This window comes from Schistocerca serialis, chromosome 6, assembly GCF_023864345.2.
Source record: "Schistocerca serialis cubense isolate TAMUIC-IGC-003099 chromosome 6, iqSchSeri2.2, whole genome shotgun sequence".
Taxonomy (NCBI): Eukaryota; Metazoa; Arthropoda; class Insecta; order Orthoptera; family Acrididae; genus Schistocerca; species Schistocerca serialis.
The window spans coordinates 328,778,653-328,798,674 of NC_064643.1; the positions used below are offsets into that span (position 1 = coordinate 328,778,653).

The 20,022-nt window shown below is 40.2% G+C and overlaps 1 protein-coding gene across 1 annotated transcript; it reads right to left on the reverse strand.

Annotated features, from left to right (window-relative positions):
* Positions 1–1,035: 1,035 nt before the first annotated feature.
* Positions 1,036–8,851, reverse strand: LOC126483857 (transcription initiation factor TFIID subunit 12-like). The gene is made up of 2 exons (XM_050107080.1): positions 8,710–8,851; positions 1,036–2,218 (listed from the first exon to the last, which is right to left on the reverse strand). The coding sequence occupies exons 1-2, from the start codon at positions 8,739–8,741 to the stop codon at positions 1,783–1,785; spliced, it is 468 nt and encodes a 155-aa protein (XP_049963037.1). The 5' UTR covers positions 8,742–8,851; the 3' UTR covers positions 1,036–1,782.
* Between the last annotated feature and the right edge of the window lie 11,171 nt (positions 8,852–20,022).

Below are 20,022 nucleotides of genomic sequence, written 5' to 3' on the forward strand. Positions count from 1 at the left end.
AACCTTTTTCAGGGCAGGCAACAAAGTAAATATGCAATGGCAATGTGGCTACCACTGCACAGATACCCTGTAGACATTTAGTAACACCACAACGGGTGGTGGTGGTTGGGGGGTATATCAGACTAACACAACACACAACATTATAAATTTCTCTTTTATATTTTGAGCATATCTCGTTCATGGAAAAGGTTAATCAGTACGTGTAAACAATTCTGAAACTTATAACTGAAATAACTTTGCAGTTGACAAACTGCAGTGGAGGGGCGGCTCTGCCTGTACTTATGAGAAAAATGCGGTTGGTTGGAGGTTAACCCCTACCTTGAAACTTCCCAAACTGCCAGTCAAAGTGAGTTTCATCAAAAAAAATTTGTTTCATAAATGTTAACTATGATTTTAACTGGTAACTGTTTTGCATCAACGTAGACTGCATCAATGTACACTGAATCAAAATTTACAGCAAAATTCTTATCATCCTCTTTTCAGCCAGCACTCTCAAGGAAAAATCAACATAATAACTGAATATATAGGAGCAGAGGAACCTGTCCTACTGCAGCCAAAAAGGATCCTTGTCAACGATTAGAAAGTCTGTTTACTATTTCACTCAAATTATGCACAAAAAATTTGTTTTTATCAACCCAAAATTTTCTGTAAATGCAGACAGCTATTATTTGGACATGGTTAATAAAGTATAATCTGAAGAAGTGTGGGCAAGTAGACTGCATAAAAAACATGTAGGGTTGCACTATTGAGTCCAAGGATTTTTTTCTGTCACTTATCATTACATTCAACTCTTGCCTTGATTTCTTATTATGAAAAAGAGTCTTGCTGTACCTTCCACATTAAACTGTAGATCCTCGTGTAACTAGCTGTTTACGTTAGTACTAAAGTTAGTGGAACGGAAGGGCATCCCACCTGCAATAGGACCATGCCTAATAAAGCAATGTGGTGTTAAAACTAACCTTTGGGCTAATAACAGCTTTTCCTTTTTTCTTTTCAAGAAAACTATTTTTATTTATAAATGCCTGAAAAACTTTATTCTTCTCAATTTACATGGAATTACAAAGCGTATCACACACAATATAAATGTTTTTAAATGGTAACTGTGACATTTAGTTATTTAATACAATTTACTCACACAGCCAGAGCTATAAAACATATATATATATTCATAAACTGATAGTTTAAACTGACTGCCCAGTACCCCTAATATTACTAATATTTCAGCTGTGTAAATTCATACGACAGATCAAATCAGATCATATGCTGAATGGAAACAACACACAGATGAAAAATACTGTTAACTAAATTTTGTCTGCGCTCCACAAGAGTAAGAGCGCCGTAACTATTCTGGCTCATGACAAAATTTGGAGTGAGAAAGTAGATGTGGGGGATGAAAGGAGGTAGAAGAAGAAATTTTGAGATCAGATAGTTGGTTCAGAACAAAGTCCTAAATCATCCAGCATTCTGGGCGCTTAGCAAAGATTTAGTGTTTCTTAGGAACTATAATGTCTTTGGTAAATATTTCAGTTCAGAAAATGTTGAAGGCATCACCATGCAGTCTTCAACTGCAAGAGTGTGTCAGCAAAAACAGTATGTCGTTGAGTTAACTGAAACATGCCAATACAATAATCAGTACTTGTGCCCACAAGTCTGAGTACTTGTGCCCACAAGTCTGAGTAAACTACTTTGTCCATTCGAAATAAAGCAATAGTTTCACTGAACTGGCATGTAGCCAAAATAATAAGTATTACAAGACCCATTAAAAGCACAGTATATGCTTCATTAGTATTTCTTCATGGCCTTTCGCATTAAGGACAACCTTTGTCGGTGAGCTTCCACAACTGGATTACGTCGTGCAGGTCGTATTTCATCACCTGCACATCCTGGAAGCCAACCATTCCAGTGCCTTTCTAATGGAAGCATCACATCACGAGGTTCTACAGTGTTTGCCTTGCGATGTTTTGCTAATTTGCATGCTGCCACAACAGCTTCCTCAACAAACTGGTCAGCGAGAACAAGCAGCATATCTTCCACATCTTCATCTAACTGTTCAGACGGATCAGTTTCACGAACCAGAGCTTGCAAGCGAGCACGAGACAGCAAGCTAGTCTCTTCACCTGCTGCTGCATTACTGCCCCCAACCGGTGTTGCTGGTTTTGTAGGAGATGGCGATGGTGTATGATCTAGCCTTGGACTAGCTTGGCGTGCACTATCCAAACTGGAATACAGAACATAAAAGCAGGAATTATTGTTATCAGTAAAAATAATATTTTCAATATATATTTCTTAAGATGTGTACCTAATCAATAGTGATTCAATTTATGCGTAAGTAACTGGTATTTTCAGATACTGTACAGCTACACAAAATTATTTCAAGTAGTGTTAACAGGCACATAGGTTTCATCTAATCTAATGTATCTAGGACAGTGCTTTATGTAACATATATTGCATACAAGCAAAATGTACCTGGTGTCCCAAATGTCTTTCCCTGAATACAAATTTTCATAAGGCATAAAATATGACACACAAATACCTTTTAATTGCATGTGACTTTCAAGTTTTTTGTACATACATATTTACTGTTCCTTTGTTTGTTACAGGGGTCAGTGACATAACAGCAGAAGAATCATATCATTTGCAAACAACACATACTCTGACCAGGAGAAAGACCAATGCATCCTCTGGTATCACGAGGCTGTCACCAAAAATAGTACAGAGAAAACTTCAAATGGCACAACACAGACAGCCACCAGATTTAAAAGCATGCAAATGTGGTAAGTGAAGTTCCAGGAAACATGAAGCAACTAATTTCCCTAGTAGAGGCAGGCCTGGGCCTAGTGCACAAAAAATTTAGACACTGTAAGACACCTACATGATAAGTCCCAAGAACTCAGTCTGCATCCAACATAAACAACTTCTTTTCTGCACATACAAAATTCACAGTGTGTAGTCCTTCCAACTAACGGATTAGTGTTCCTTAAGACTTGACTGTTGCTATACTGGCTATCTGAAACCTGTCATTTTATCAGACGACACTGCATTTCATCTGAAAATGTTATGAACCGACAATGCTAGCATCTGTGGTTCCGAGAATCCCCATGCTGTGTTTGAGACCATCAGAGAGAGCCCTAAGCTGTACATGTGGTGCCATCTTATGCAAAATAAAATCTTCAGCAAATCAACAATCACAGCCACAGAATATCTATGTTTATATGTTGCAATTATTTTTTGTGCCACAAATTCAGGGCATTCCAGGCTTAATTGTCAAACAAGATGGCGTGCCACCTCATTGGAAGTTAGAAGCCCGTGCCTATTTGGATACAACGTTTCCAGGAAAACTGATTGCGCGTGGCCGCCTCATCAATTGGCCTAGTGATAACCGGACATGAAACTATTGGATTTCTTCGTTTGTGTTTATGTCAAGGATTATGTTTATCAAACAACAGTGAATGACATTGCAGCATTACGATGCAGAAAATACTGAAATGATAACATACATCTCTACATCTTTCATGAAATACCCACCAACACAGGAATGGAATTGGGATATCACTTGGATATTATTCTGGTAACAAAAGGAATTTATTGTGTGTGTGGAGTGTGTGTGTGTGTGTGTGTGTGTGTGTGTGTGTGTACAAAAACTTTAATATGTTACCTGCACTTCAAGATAAAATGAGTGTCATATTTCCTGCCTTATGCATGTTTGCAAGCAGGAAGAGACTTCTATAACACCTTGTATTGTTGACAGTAGAAGTTTGACAAGCAACACAAAATCTACAGCTCATTTATCTTAGATCACTCAATCTGTCAGAGGATGGATAGCTTAACAAATAAAGAAATAGAGAAGGGAAGACTACTGTTTGATGCTTCACTGATGACAAGGTAGTTAAAGACTATGAATTGAATAATATTTGCCGAAATGAAATGAATAGCTCAATGATGACAAAATCAATGGAGATGCAACAGTTTCATAAAAAACAGTCACAAATGTTGAACCTGCAACATAACGAATACACCATGACAAACAAAGATCTACCATATGGCAGACTGAAACTCAAACCTAGATTTTGTGCTTTTTAACGACTGTCAACTTTACCATTCCGGGGTCTAAACACACATTCCAAGCCTGAATAATTTTCATTGTCATAATCCCATTTATCCAGTCACTTCATTAAAGGGAACATAATTCAGGTATTTTGCCAATGGCCTTGCTGCAGAGGTAACACCGGTTCCAGTCAGATCACCTAAGTTAAGCTGTCAGGCTGGGCTACCACTTGGATGGGCAACCATCCAGTCTGCCAGTGCTGTTGGCAAGTGGGGTGCACTCAGCCCTTGCGAGGGAAACTGAAGAGCTACTTGATAGAGAAATAGTGGCTCCAGTCTCATAAACTGACATACAACTGACATACGGCCTGGGAGACCAGTGTGCTGACCACATGCCCCTCCATATCTGCATCCAGTGAAGCCTGTGGGCTGAGGAAGACATGGCGACCTGTCAGTACTGTTGGGCCATCATGGACTGTTCGGTAAGAGTTTTTTATATTTTTTTAGTTTTAATTATTTGGCTGAGTTTACAGCCTTCAGACCTGTTTGTTTTGCCTGTGTCTGAAATTTAGAGGATTCCTTTTAGTACTCGTGTGGATGCCTTCACACTATTCATTAACGTTATTTAGAGTCAACTGCCACTTTTACACCATACAGATATCTTATCTAAATCATTTTGCAATCAATTACATGACGATAACTGACGGCATTATCTGAAAAAAATCTAAGATGACTGTTCAGATTGTCTCCCAAATCGTTTATGCAGGTCACGAACAACAGAGGGCCTGTAACACTTCTTGGGGGTACGCCAGATATTACATCTGTTTTACTCTATGATTTTCCGTCAATTACTGCGAACTCTGACATTTCTGACATGAAACCAGTCACACAACTTAGACGATAATCCATAGGCACACAGTTCAATTAAAAGTTACTTGTGAGGAACATAGTCAAGAGCCTTCTGGAAATTGGAACAAATTTGAGATCCCTGTCGACAGCATTCATTACTTCGTGGACAGAGGCTTTGCCTGTCTTAAGTGTTTTAAGCTGCTTCGCTACATCGAGGATACGTGTTACGTGGCATTGTCTGCTCAGTATATTCAGCAGCAGCCTCCTAGTAAGGGAGGTCTCCTCTATCCGTCACACGGACATCCCACTCATGGTGAGGTCTGTGCCTAGCCCCGGTCCGACTCATATGTTGCCCTTAGTTGAAATGGTTCTTACAGCCACAATGTCAGCCTGGTACCGGCACCGACAGTGCGATACGTCGGATGCACCACAGACCCAGCAATGTGACCATCACTGCGGCCTGCCTTGAAGAGGCAGTGGGGAGAAGTGTGTCGACAGTGGACCACTCAACAACAACACTGGATGCTGGCATGGCATCACTTGGTCTTTACAAGTGAGTCCCACTTCTACGTATCCATAGGTTCATCAACCAGCGATTCACTTAATTACAAGTTCCAATCACCTGCATTTAGTTTCTATTACAGTCATAATTATGTTGCCTACTCCAGTGTTTATTTTAGTGCTTCTCCCAGTAATTCCCAACATGCATCTTCCCATTTCAAACAGGGAAACCTTCAACATTTGAAAACTATGCCTCACTGTCAATACACATTTGAATATAAGCTCCCCTTTTTCAGACACCATATGTTTGGTCTTAAAAACCTTATTTGGTTGGTTGGAAGCTCCAAGGACCACCCAGTGACGCCTGTGCACTGAGGATGATACAGCGGCCGGTTAGTACCATTGGGCCTTCATGGCCTGTTCGCGAGGCGTTTCAGTTACAACAGCTCTGAATGTCTCACTATCCTGATGAAATCTAATTGATAATGTACCATATTTACATACATATCTTTTCAGTATACTTGCATAGACCTACACTGAATAGCCTTTTCTATCACGGTCTGCAAGTACAGACTTTTTTTAAAAATCTGGGTTGAAGCTTTCTCAAAATATACATATTCCAAGCAAAGTGGTAATTCATACGCATTGGTCCATTCTATAACTTCATTACCGGCTTGGAAATAATCTATTTTTGCATATATTTCTAAAATCAACACCCTCCCTTGCCTGACTGAAATTTTATGTTGTCTATGCAATTCCCAATAATTTAAGGTCTATAGCTTTCTTTTCCTGCCTGTATATTTTCTTGTTAAGGAGAAATGGTCGCCAATTTTAGTTTTTGGAAACTGTCTCCTTCTGCAAACCATTTCTATCGAAACGCTATTGTCAACTGATGCCTTCCCTTTCTTCATAGGTTTTATACAATTCGACTTTTATCATTTCCGAAATATCAGTTTATTAGTATTAACAGTGTTTCTGGCTGATCTCTTCAGACACACAAAAACTGACAGACATGTTTGAATGCTTGTACTCCCTGGTATTTGTAGGAAATGAATAGTAAGCTTTGACTGACTAAATAGTGAGGGTAGCAGACAGCCCAATAGGCAAAAAGACAGGGCTTGGTAAAAACTCTTGGATAACAAAGGAATACTGAATTGAAGTTGTGGAAAAAACATGCAAATGAACAGGGGGGGGGGGGGGGGGGGGGAGGACTGAAACATATCTAAACAAAAACAGCTACAGGGAGACTGCAAGGCTTTAGAAGTATCATACAAGGGGAACAATAGATGTCATCTATGGGATAATTAAAGATATCTGATGGCAAGAAGGGAAAAAAGGGAAGGTGGTGTTCCATGTCAAACGACCAAGTGCTACAACCTGACCCTCTAACATTTATCTGAAATTAACTAGGCATTTAGTAGTAGTAAACATTAACAATTTTTCCACATTTTTCTTGTTTATAGTCTATTGAAGCTATTTTACTTTGATGTCTACATTTAGCAATACAATAACAGATTTGATGAGAAGTAGTCATATTTAAATTATTTTTTGAAGGTGTTTTAGAGTACCATCTTAAACATAAAATTGCATTTGATAGTGATCCCATGCTCATCCCAAAGAATACAGAGGAAAACAGTATCATGTACCTATAACTTGAGAATGTCAAAAATATGGTTTCCAAAATTCAGTAACAGTCTATATACAAAATGTATATATATTATCAAGCAATTGCATCTTATATCGTATAAAAGCCCTTTTAAAGAAGAGCTTTTGAATGAATTCAGTTTAATCATCATTCTAGCTTAATTAGAGCACTAGTAAATAAATTTGTACTGTTTTGCAACGCTAAAATTTGATTTCTTTTATATTTTTGAGCATCCATTACTTAGTGAACTTTCGCCAGAAAAGAAAGGAAAAAATTAGTTTGTGTTACCATTTATGAATACACCAAAGAGGTTCAGGTTTAAAATCATTCTTTCATTAGTTAATTTGACATGGAATGACTCAAAGTTGAGAGTTGGAAGGAATATATAAAATAACTGTTTGGTGGACATGAACTTATGCTATTAGATTTCCTGGAAAAACGACATTCCTACATGTTTCTAGAGATTCTTGTGAGTAGCCATAACATAACTAGTCCACCTGATGTGGAACATACATGGGATAGGCAAAATATCTTCTGGCTTCAAGAAAGATTAGCAATTCCCAATTCAAAGCAATGCAGCTACTGACATTTGTGAATGTTATCAATATTGCCGAAACATGAGTTAAAAATGCCACGACTGCACAATACTGATATGAATTACATATAGAATAATACGAAAACTGGTAGAATGCAATCATGGAGAAGAACAGTTTCGTTTCCAGATAAACGTAATATCATGTGACGCAATACTGACCTTACAACTTACCTTAGAAATTAAACAGAAGAAAGAAAATTCTAAGGCAGGACTACCATACGTTTATAGCACTGTTAAGTTAGGGAAAAATTATGGCAATAGTCATCAGAATACACTTTCTGATTAATTCTGATATAATACGGGGAGCGACAAGCTATCTACTATTCGCCCAAAAACCAGACTGCTGTTCTGAGAGTTGAACATGAAAAGTAGTTAAGAAGGGAGTATGACAGGGCTACAGCCAATTCCTGACGACTGACGTTCAGTCTGTACATTGAGCAAGCAGTAAAGAAAACCAACGAGAAATTGGTAAAGAGTTTAAAGTTCCTGGAGAGGTTTTGGAGAGATACTTTGGAGGTTTGCCGACGACATTTTTTTAAATTCTGCCAGTTTCGGCAATGAACTCAGATGAGCAGTTGAACGGAATTATTATAGTGGATGATACGATGGACAACAAAAGTAAAACAAGGAAAGAGGAATGTAGTAGAATCAAATACGGTTATGCAGAGCTATATAGCATACGAAATGAAACGTTAAAAGTGCTACACGATTTCACTTTCAGTGCACCAATTTAAGAATGATCCTGAAATGCAATCAGCAGGAACCACATCTCTTACAATCACCCAACAAAGGCTGTACGTAATGTCTGGCCTGAATGATTAGTTGAACAGCTGTCTGTTAGACTACACACAATACAAAAACGACAAAAGGTTTTACTAAAATTATTGTACTCAGGTATGTCAGATTTTATATAGTATCAGTTAACAGCAAATGGAAATTTTAAATGCCTACGTACGCCTGTCATTTTCATTTGTCTACATAGTTTTATATTACGCACTTAAATTTTATGAAGTACACATTCATGATTCGACGCTGCCATCAGGGAAACTTTTTCAACAATAATCATGAAACTTACATAAACTTTCCTGTTTCTCCATTGAAATTCATTTCCACTCTTGATCACCTCTCGACGAACAAAACAGAACTTAACTGGAACACACTGCAATAATAAACCACAGATGTTAACACAGATAGAAAACAAGGTATGAAACAGAGATATTCTTCGAGCTTACTGGGCTGGGCCCACCCGTAGACAGAGACATAATAAATCTCTGTGCCCATAGAGGATGTATTACGGATGGGCTTAGCTGCGATTTTCCGATATCAGGGATTTCTCTGACTACTACTTTCGGTAAAACTGCGATTTGTCGCAGTTAACGAATTCACAACATGTATCCCTCTGCTATTTCTGCGACTCCTACCATTTTGCTACCCCTGCGATTTCTATGACTTCTGCACTTAACGAGATTTCTGCGATTTATCATCGTAGATTTTACACTCTCATTATGCTCATGTAAGAAATCAATTGTGTCAATGCAACCGAAAAATATGTTCTACGTGTATAGGCGATTATCTATGAGGGCCTAATCTAACATTTGTAACCCAACTGACAAAAAGTTACCTAAACTGTATTACTAATATGTCCAATGATTCTTCCTCAGTTGTTTTTTATTTTTATTTATTTATTTATTTATTGTTCTGTGGGACCACATTTAGGAGAAGTCTCCATGGTCATGGAACGAGTTAATACATGAAATTATAACACGATTGTAGAAACAGATAAAATGAAATATAAGAAACATATTCAGGCGACAAGTCGTTAGTTTAAATAAAGAAAATCAAGAATGTAACACTGGAATTTGCTTAATTTTTTAGCTCTTCCAGGAGCTCCTCGACAGAATAGAAGGAGTGAGCCATGAGGAAACTCTTCAGTTTAGACTTAACAGTGTTTGGGCTACTGCTAAGATTTTTGAGTTCTTGTGGTAGCTTTTTGAAAATGGATGTAGCAGAATACTGCACTTCTTTCTGCACAAGAGTCGAGGAAGTGCATTCCACATGCAGATTTGATTTCTGCCTAGTATTAACTGAGTGAAAGCTGCTAACTCTTGGGAATAAGCTAATATTGCTAACAACAAACGACATTAAAGAAAATACATACTGTGAGGGCAATGTCAAAATTCCCAGACTATTGAATAGGGGTCGACAAGAGGTTTTCGAACTTACACCATACATAGCTCGAACAGCCCGTTTTTGAGCCAAAAATATCCTTTTTGAATCAGAAGAATTACCCCAAAAAATAATACCATATGACATAAGCGTATGAAAATATGCGAAGTATACTACTTTTCGTGTTGAAATGTCACTTATTTCAGATACTGTTCCAATCGTAAATAAAGCGGCATTTAGTTTCTGAACAAGATCCTGAACATGGGCTTTCCACAACAGCTTACTATCTATCCGTACGCCTAGGAACTTGAACTGTTCCGTCTCGCTTATAACATGCCCATTCTGTCTGATTAAAATGTCAGTTCTTGTTGAATTGTGGGTTAGAAACTGTAAAAACTGAGTCTTACTGTGATTTAGCATCAAATTATTTTCCACAAGCCAAGAACTTATATCATGAACTACATTATTTGATAATGTTTCAATATTACACACAAGATCCTTCACTACCAAGGTGGTGTCATCAGCAAACAGAAATATTTTTGAATCACCTGTAATACTAGAAGGCATATCATTTACATAAATAAGAAACAGCAGTGGCCCCAGACCGACCCTTGGGGAACGCCCCATTTAACAGTGCCCCATTGGGACTGAACATCATTACCACTCTCAATATTGCGGAGGATTACCTTCTGCTTTCTGTTCTTAAAGTAGGAGGCGAACCAATTGTAAGCTACTCCCCTTACTCCATAATGTTCCAACTTCTGCAGTAATATTTTGTGGTCAACACAGTCAAAAGCCTTCGTTAAATCAAAGAAAACACCTAACATTCGCAACCTTTTATTTAATCCGTCCAAAACCTCACAGAGAAAAGAGACTGTAGCATTTTCAGTTGTTAAGCCATTTCTAAAACCAAACTGTACATTTGACAGCAAATTATGTGAATTTAAATGCTGCAGTAACCTTGTATATACAACCCTCTCGATAACTTTAGCAAACACCGATGGCATAGAAATAGGTCTATAATTGTCAACATTATCCCTGTCTCCCTTTTTATAAAGTGGCTTCACTACCGAGTACTTTAATCGGTCAGGAAACTGACCACTCCTAAAGGAAAAGTTACAGATATGGCTAAGTACTGAGCTAACATACGTGGAACAATACTTCAGTATTCTGCTAGATACCCCGTCATATCCATGAGAGTTCTTGGTCTTTAGTGATTTAATTATTAACTCAATCTCCCTCTTGTCAATATCATGGAGGAGCATTTCAGGTAACAGTCTCGGAACACTTTTTTCTAAGAGCGCTATATGATTCCCTGTTGGGACTAGGTTTCTAATTAGTTCACCTGTTATATTCAGAAAGTGATTATTAAGTACTGTACATATATGCGACTTATCAGTAACACGGACATCCCCACTACTCACTGATTCTATATTCTCGACCTGTCTCTGCAGACCAGCCACTTCCTTTACGACTGACCATATGGTTTTAATTTTATCCTGAGACTTAGCTATTCTATCTGCATACCACATACTTTTTGCTTTCCTAATAACTTTTTTAAGCACCTTACAATACTGTTTGTAATGGGCTGCTGCATTTAGATTTTGACTGTTTCTAACGTTTTGATATAATTGCCACTTTGTTCTACAAGATATTCTTATCCCTTTAGTCAGCCACCCAGGCTGCCTGTTTGTGGTAGTACCCTGTTTTGAACGTTCTAACGGAAAGCAACTTTCAAAGAGCACGAGAAAAGTTTTGAGGAAGGCATTATATTTATCATCTACTGTATCAGCACTATAAACATCTTGCCACTCTTGTTCCTTGATAAGGTTTACAAAAGTCTGCACAGCAACTGGATCAGCCTTCCTAAAAAGTTGGTAACTATATTTAACATGTGTTGCAGCACAAAAATCTTTTAGACTTATAATTTGTGCATCATGATCTGAAAGGCCATTCACCTTTTTGCTAGCAGAATGCCCTTCTAATAATGACAAATGAACAAAAATATTGTCTATGGTTGTTCTACTGTTTCCTTGCACTCTCGTTGGAAAGAATACGGTTTGCATTAGATTATATGAATTAAGGAGGTCTACCAGCATCCTTTTCCTTGCACAATCACTTATACAATTAATATTGAAGTCACCACATATAACTAACTTTTTGTATTTCCTATAAAGTGAACCAAGAACCTCCTCTAGCTTTAGCAAAAATGTTGTGAAATCGGAGTCTGGGGATCTATAAATAACAACAGTAAGAAGTTTAGCTCCACTAAATTTAACCACACCTGCACAACATTCAAACACCTTTTCAGTGCAGTACTTTGAAACATCAATTGACTCAAATGGGATACCGTTTTTCACATACATGGCTACTCCCCCACACCGCAAAGAGCTCCTAGAAAAGCTGCCAGCCAACCTGTATCCTGGTAAAGGAAGCCTCTGAATTATCTCCTTATTTAAGAAGTGTTCAGATATACCAATAATTTCAGAGTCAACATCTATAAGCAGTTCACTAACTTTATCTCTAATACCTTGTATATTTTGATGAAATATACTAATTCCCTCATTAATCGGATACCCAAGCTTTGTAGAAAGTGGTTTCTTTGTTAGAGAGACTTCCCTTAAGCAGGAATACCTATCAGTTGACTTCAATCTAAAAAAGGTACAGCTCTAACACCCACAACTACCGGAATTTTCCCATGAGTGATCCCACCACCCCCACCTATGCTGTCACCTATAAGTTTTGCCAACCTCCCCTTCCCATACCTGTTGAGGTGCAGGCCATGTCTGGTGAAACCCATCCTACTGATAGCCTCCACCGACACCACTGAAATGTGACTCATGCCTTCTGTCATCAGCGCACCCCCAAGTCTCATGTTATTACGCCTGACGGCTGTATTAAGATGAGGCCGATCGTGACACTGAAACAGTTCCACAAAATGCACATTCGTGTTGCCAGTCTGAGTGGCTATCTTTTCCAGGTCACCATCTATGTCACACTCCCCATCCCTATCAATACTATTACCAGCCCCACCCACAATCACTACCTGATCCTCTTTAGTAAAATCCCTACATAACCCCCCTATGTTAAAAGTCACCTGAGCCAATCCTGCATTAGGCTTCACAATGCTGGTGACCTGGTACTCACTCCCCAAAACTTCCTGCAACTGCTGGCCTACACCTCTACCATGAGAACTACCTAACAGCAGAACCTTCTTCTTTCTCTTAGACTTTGCAACTGTCCTAGCCACCGTAACTGCTGAGGTCTGCTGCATACTTCCTACATCTACAGCTACTAGAGATTCCTCTCCACTAGACTCTGACAGCTGGTCATATCTATTACAAACACCAATAGTAAAACTATCTGAAAATCTCTTTCTCCTAGCAGATCTCTTGCCAACAGCCAGCTCCCATTCCCCAACCCCCTTCTCCCTCCTCATCCTATCTAGCTCCTCCTGTGCGTTTTTCAACTGCACCTGAAGGGCACTGATCTTACGCTCCTGCTCCTCTATCAACTTACTCTTGCTACATAACCTGCAGTTCCAGGAGAGGATCTCACCAGAATGCCCACTGGCTTCCCCACTGCATTCCCCCCAGTGAAAATACTTTGAACAAGTCTCACACCGCAATCCACTACTCACGAACCTACGGCAAAGCCCACACTTCTCACTCATGGTAAAATTTTACAATTATTGAAACAAGAAAACAACTTTATCTAAGTTCCGCTACTACAATAAGAAGATGTTAAAAACTGACTACAATTATCACAAACTTGCTCTACAAGGGAAGTAACTACTATTATTGACAGTATTAATCAACAACAAATGAGAATATAACAAAATACTAACACAGAAAGAAAATCAAATGTCTAATGACAGTAACGAAACTGAAAGCAGTTCGCAAAAATTTCTTCTGAAGTTATTTCACCGGAAAACACCAAGAACACCGGTTGAAGACTACTAAAGTTCCTAAATAAACTACTATACACAAACAATTAATTAGTACTTAGCTTTCGATGCGCCGCTACAGCTGCAACTGGTCAGCGCGGAATGTAAATACGGGTAAGAGGTTAAGTTGCTCGATACGAAACACTCACAAATATCAGGCCACAACACAAGAAATGCAGAGGTGAATGAAGAAACCACTAATAAGTCACTTATATAGTAAATATTATCACAAAAACAGTTAAAATATATATCTGAAACCTAATCACCTGTAATACTAGAAGGCATATCATTTACATAAATAAGAAACAGCAGTGGCCCCAGACCGACCCTTGGGGAACGCCCACAGTTAGTAGTAAGTATGTTTTACTTATGTTCTTCCCTTGGCTTTAGTTTTATATTAATGTGTGAAAATGTTGATAGTGTGATGTTGATAATCATAACACAGTACCATAGGAGTTCAGGTTTAGAATAGGCGGATTCTAACCGTGTTGTCATTTTAATATGTATCTGAACCACATTGTCATTCACTCGATATAGCAATAATTCAAAATATGAGTGACAGCAGAACTGGAAAAGTTGCCATAGCGCCTTTACACCTACTTCGACAGAAGTAAGGTTAGTTTCTAAGTTCGTGAATGAACGTAAGGGCATCGTTTATGCAAAGTGTGAAACCTCCACCTGCTCCACTGCTTCCATTACCAGAAGTGTTATAGGTTGTATAATGTGAATTATATTGCCAGTAATTAGTAGCAGTGTAAAAGTTTAATAATACTCGTGATTTTCCAGACGCAGTTCCCATTTCGCTTACTGACTCCTCTATGTACCCATCCACATCTAGAAGAGACGTGTGAAGATTCAGAACGACCCTTGAAGAATTCGCAGCGTAAAAGAACGTTAATTGATACCATAAGTGTTGAAAATGAGTATTGGTACAGTGTGTCATTGAAGTCATTATGCGATTTGGACGGGATGATACATTATGAAAATTCCATTTTGACCTTTCATCCCATACCCCTAAATTTTCTGCTGTATATTTCGTGATAAAGACTTGCTAGAGTGTATTACTGATCCGTCCACCCCTCCCACCTTGAATGTTTGTTATGATGACATGCTGACCCGTAGTGTAGCCCAAAGTCTCGATTATGTTGGAAAGTTACGAATTTTAAGGTTGATGATGTGCAAGTGAAAACAGTGGGAAGCAGTGATCATACAGTTACAAGCTGACATTGGTAATAGTACTAACGTAATATTTGAAAATACGGAGAAAAGTTAACTGCGTATTTTACTGTCAGAAAAAATATCTGTCTTGTGAATACAGTTGTTACATTTGTTGAAAGGTACATAGCAAACACCAGATTGAGTTTTTAGTGGTTTATGTACGGTATATGTGTGTAATACGCATCAAAATAATTTTCAGAGACTTATCCATTTTCTGTTTTTGAAATTACCCCTTCAGTTTTAGCTTTTATGATGAAGAGTATGTTTCAGTATGTAACGAAAACTCTATTAGCACAATCTTCATTCGGCCGTAACATTCCTCGGCTGCACCAATTCTCAATCGAGTAGAAAATTTTTCTCAGAGCAAATTAGCTTCTTGGTTCATTTCTTCGACCACAAGCATATAACAACATGTATATCGTGAGTCACAAGGTTCTTGGAACGAAGTACGGATGTAGGGCAATGGAAGACGTACGGCATCTGATGTTAACTGCGTTTTAGTTGCTACTTGGGACTTCTACCTGCAACTTGTCACGGAAATTGCAGTTTGTCTCGATAGCACGTCACAAAGGTAAACCATAGTACGAACTTAGGCCGCCAGGTGGCACAAAGGGTTAAATGTTAACTGCGCTTTTAAGTTACTACTTGAAACTTGTCACTGAAATCGCAGCTAGACAAGAGGTTCACAGAAAGAAGTACAAAATTCGGCCAACACATGGCACACAGCATTGAACGTTAAAGGCTGCTTGCGACTCCAAGCTGTGACTGAAAACGCAGCTAGATTCTGTAAAGTTGTTATTGTGATATCTGTGACTTCTCAGTCACTGTGATTTAGAACAGATACGCTATTTCTCGCTCACGCCTAGTATGTATAGAGGGCGGTCCATTGATCGTTCAAAAAATGGTTCAAATGGCTCTGAGCACTATGGGACTTATCATCTGTGGTCATCAGTCCTCTAGAACTTAGAACTACTTAAACCTAACTAACCTAAGGACATCACACACATCCATGTCCGAGGCAGGATTCGAACCTGCGACCGTAGCAGTCGCGCGGTTCCAGACTGCGCGCCGAGAACCGCTAGACCACCGCGGCCGGCTCGTGACCGGGCCAAATATCTCAAGAAATAAGCGTCAAACGAAAAAACTGCAAAGAACGAAACTTGTCTAGCTTTACGGGGGAAACCAGATGGCGCTATGGTTGGCCCACTAGATGTCGCTGCCATAGGTCAAACGGATATCAACTGCGTTTTTTTCAAAAACAGGAACCCCTATTTTTTATTACATATTCATGTAGTATGTAAAGCAATATGAATGTTTTAAATGGACCACTTTTTTCACTTTGTGATAGATAGCGCTGTAATAGTCACAAACATACGGCTCACAATTTTAGACGAACACTTGGTAAGAGGTAGGTTTTTAAAATTAAAATACAGAACACAGGTACGTTTGAACATTTTATTTCGGTTGTCCCAATGTGATACATGTACCTATGTGAACTTATCATTTCTGAGAACGCTTGCTGTTACAACGTGATTACTTGTAAATATCACATATATGCAATAAATGCTCAAAATGATGTCTGTCAACCTTCATGTATTTGGCAATACGTGTAATGACATTCCTCTCAACAGCCTCCTGTAATGTTCACACATGCATTGTCAATGCTCTGACACATGATGTCAGGCGTTGTTGGTGGATCATGATAGCAAAAATCCTTCAACTTTCCCCACAGAAAGAAATCTGGGGACATCAGATCTGTCGAATGTGCGGGCCATGGTATGGTGCTTCGACGACCAATCCACCTGTCATGAAATATGCTATTCAATACCGCTTCAACTGCACGCAAGCTATGTGCCGGACATCCATCATGTTGGAAGTACATCGCCATTCTGTCATGCAGTGAAATATCTTGTAGTAACATTGGTAGACCATTATGTAGGAAATCAGAATACATTGCACCATTTAGATTGCCGTTGATAAAATGGGGGCCAATTATCCTTTCTCCCATAATGTCACACCATAAAATTCAGATGGTTCAAATGGCTCTGAGCACTATGGTACTCAACTGCTGAGGTCATAAGTCCCCTAGAACTTAGAACTACTTAAACCTAACTAACCTAAGGACATCACACACATCGATGCCTGAGGCAGGATTCGAACTTGCGACCGTAGCGGTCGCGCGGTTCCAAACTGTAGCGCCTAGAACCGCTCAGCCACTCAGGCCGGCGCCGCACCATACATTAATCCGCCAAGGTCACTGATGTTCCACTTATCGCAGCCATCTTGGATTTTCCGTTGCCCAATAGTGCATATTATGCCGGTTTACGTTACCGCTGTTGGTGAATGATGCTTCGTTGCTAAATAGAACGCATGCAAAAAAATCTGTCATCGCCCCATAATTTCTCTTGTGCCCAGTGGCAGAACTGTACACGACATTCTAAGTCGTCGCCATGCAATTCCTGGTGCATAGAAATATGGTACAGGTGCAATCGATGTTGATGTAGAATTCTCATCACTGGCGTTTTTGAGATTCCCGATTCTCGCGCAATATGTCTGCTACTGATATGCAGATTAGCCACGACAGCAGCGAAAACACCTACTTGGGTATCCTCATTTGTTGCAGATCGTGGTTGACGTTTCACATGTGGCTGAACACTTCCTGTTTCCTTAAATAACGTAACTATCCGGCGAGCGGTCCGGACACTTGGATGATGTCGTCCAGGATACCGAGCAGCATACATAGGACACGCACATTGGGCATTTTGATCACAATAGCCTTACATCAACACGATATCAACCTGCAGTGCTATACAATTGTGGATGGCCCAAGTATACAGGCACCCATTCCATCTGAATGCTCCTGCCCGACTTCAAAACGAACATTTACTACAAAACAGATTCCACTGTATTAAGTAAAAAGATAATTGGTGAATAACAGGTGCAGAAGGTTCAATACAACAACTAATCAAGCAAATGATTTGTGCACAGTTCCTGTATCATATACAACATAGGTCCCATTGAGTACAGTAGAACCCCTCTAATCCGACCTTGGATTGTCTGTCACTCCGGTTAGTCCGACCAGGCTCAGGCTCGCGAGCCTGTGCCGACTTGTCACTGACTGGACGCCTTTGGGGCCATTGTTGCGGTGTCTATCGCTGTGCATATTGTTATACTATACATTATTGTGCAGTTTTATCCTTTGTTGGGATTAAAAAACGTCGTTGTTTGCTTTATTCCGTGTTCTCTTCAGTACTTATTACTGTAGATTGATTGTCTGTTTTTCAAATTGTCTGGATTCAAACGTAAACACGTAACTCTTTCACTAAATGAAAACTTAGCAGTGCTACAAAGACTGGACGAAGGAGGATCCCCCTAAAAAATAGCAAACGAACTGAATGTAGGTGTTTCGACAATTAAGGATTGGAGGAAGAATCGGAAAGACATTGAATCCTATACAGTTATGATTGATGGTGAAAACACTCTGAAGAATCGCAAAACATTAAAAAAGCCAAAACTTTAACTGCTTTATAACGAATTGTGGATGTGGTTTTGTCAAGAAAGAAGGGAAGGAACTCTAGTATCTGAGTCAATTCTCAAAGAAAAATCGATAGTTTTGCACAAAAAACTGGAAGCCGAAAGTAAATCTGCTGCCAGTGCAGGCTGGATTGATCGTTGGAAAACTCGTCATGGTGTCCTATTTGTTTCTATTTCCGGTGAAAAACTATATGCCGATGCCGCAGATGCTAAGGAGTTTTCTGTTAAGTTTCAAGAAATTGTAGAAGAAAATGACCTGTTACCCTGCCAAGTGTATAACATCGACGAGACAGGGCTGAACTTTAAAATGTTGCCAACAAAAACGCTCGCAGCTTCAAATGAATCCGTGGTAGGAACGAAACTTATAAAACATACACTCCTGGAAATTGAAATAAGAACACCGTGAATACATTGTCCCAGGAAGGGGAAACTTTATTGATACATTCCTGGGGTCAGATACATCACGTGATCACACTGACAGAACCACAGGCACATAGACACAGGCAACAGAGCATGCACAATGTCGGCACTAGTACAGTGTATATCCACCTTTCGCAGCAATGCAGGCTGCTATTCTCCCATGGAGACGATCGTAGAGATGCTGGATGTAGTCCTGTGGAACGGCTTGCCATGCCATTTCCACCTGGCGCCTCAGTTGGACCAGCATTCGTGCTGGACGTGCAGACCGCGTGAGACGACGCTTCATCCAGTCCCAAACATGCTCAATGGGGGACAGATCCGGAGATCTTGCTGGCCAGGGTAGTTGACTTACACCTTCTAGAGCACGTTGGGTGGCACGGGATACATGCGGACGTGCATTGTCCTGTTGTAACAGCAAGTTCCCTTGCCGGTCTAGGAATGGTAGAACGATGGGTTCTATGACGGTTTGGATGTACCGTGCACTATTCAGTGTCCCCTCGACGATCACCAGTGGTGTACGGCCAGTGTAGGAGATCGCTCCCCACACCATGATGCTGGGTGCTGGCCCTGTGTGCCTCGGTCGTATGCAGTCCTGATTGTGGCGCTCACCTGCATGGCGCCAAACACGCATACGACCATCATAGGCACCAAGGCAGAAGCGACTCTCATCGCTGAAGACGACACGTCTCCATTCGTCCCTCCATTCACGCCTGTCGCGACACCACTGGAGGCGGGCTGCACGATGTTGGGGCGTGAGCGGAAGACGGCCTAACGGTGTGCGGGACCGTAGCCCAGCTTCATGGAGACGGTTGCGAATGGTCCTCGCCGATACCCCAGGAGCAACAGTGTCCCTAATTTGCTGGGAAGTGGCGGTGCGGTCCCCTACGGCACTGCGTAGGATCCTACGGTCTTGGCGTGCATCCGTGCGTCGCTGCGGTCCGGTCCCAGGTCGACGGGCACGTGCACCTTCCGCCGACCACTGGCGACAACATCGATGTACTGTGGAGACCTCACGCCCCACGTGTTGAGCAATTCGGCGGTATGTCCACCCGGCCTCCCGCATGCCCACTATACGCCCTCGCTCAAAGTCCGTCAACTGCACAT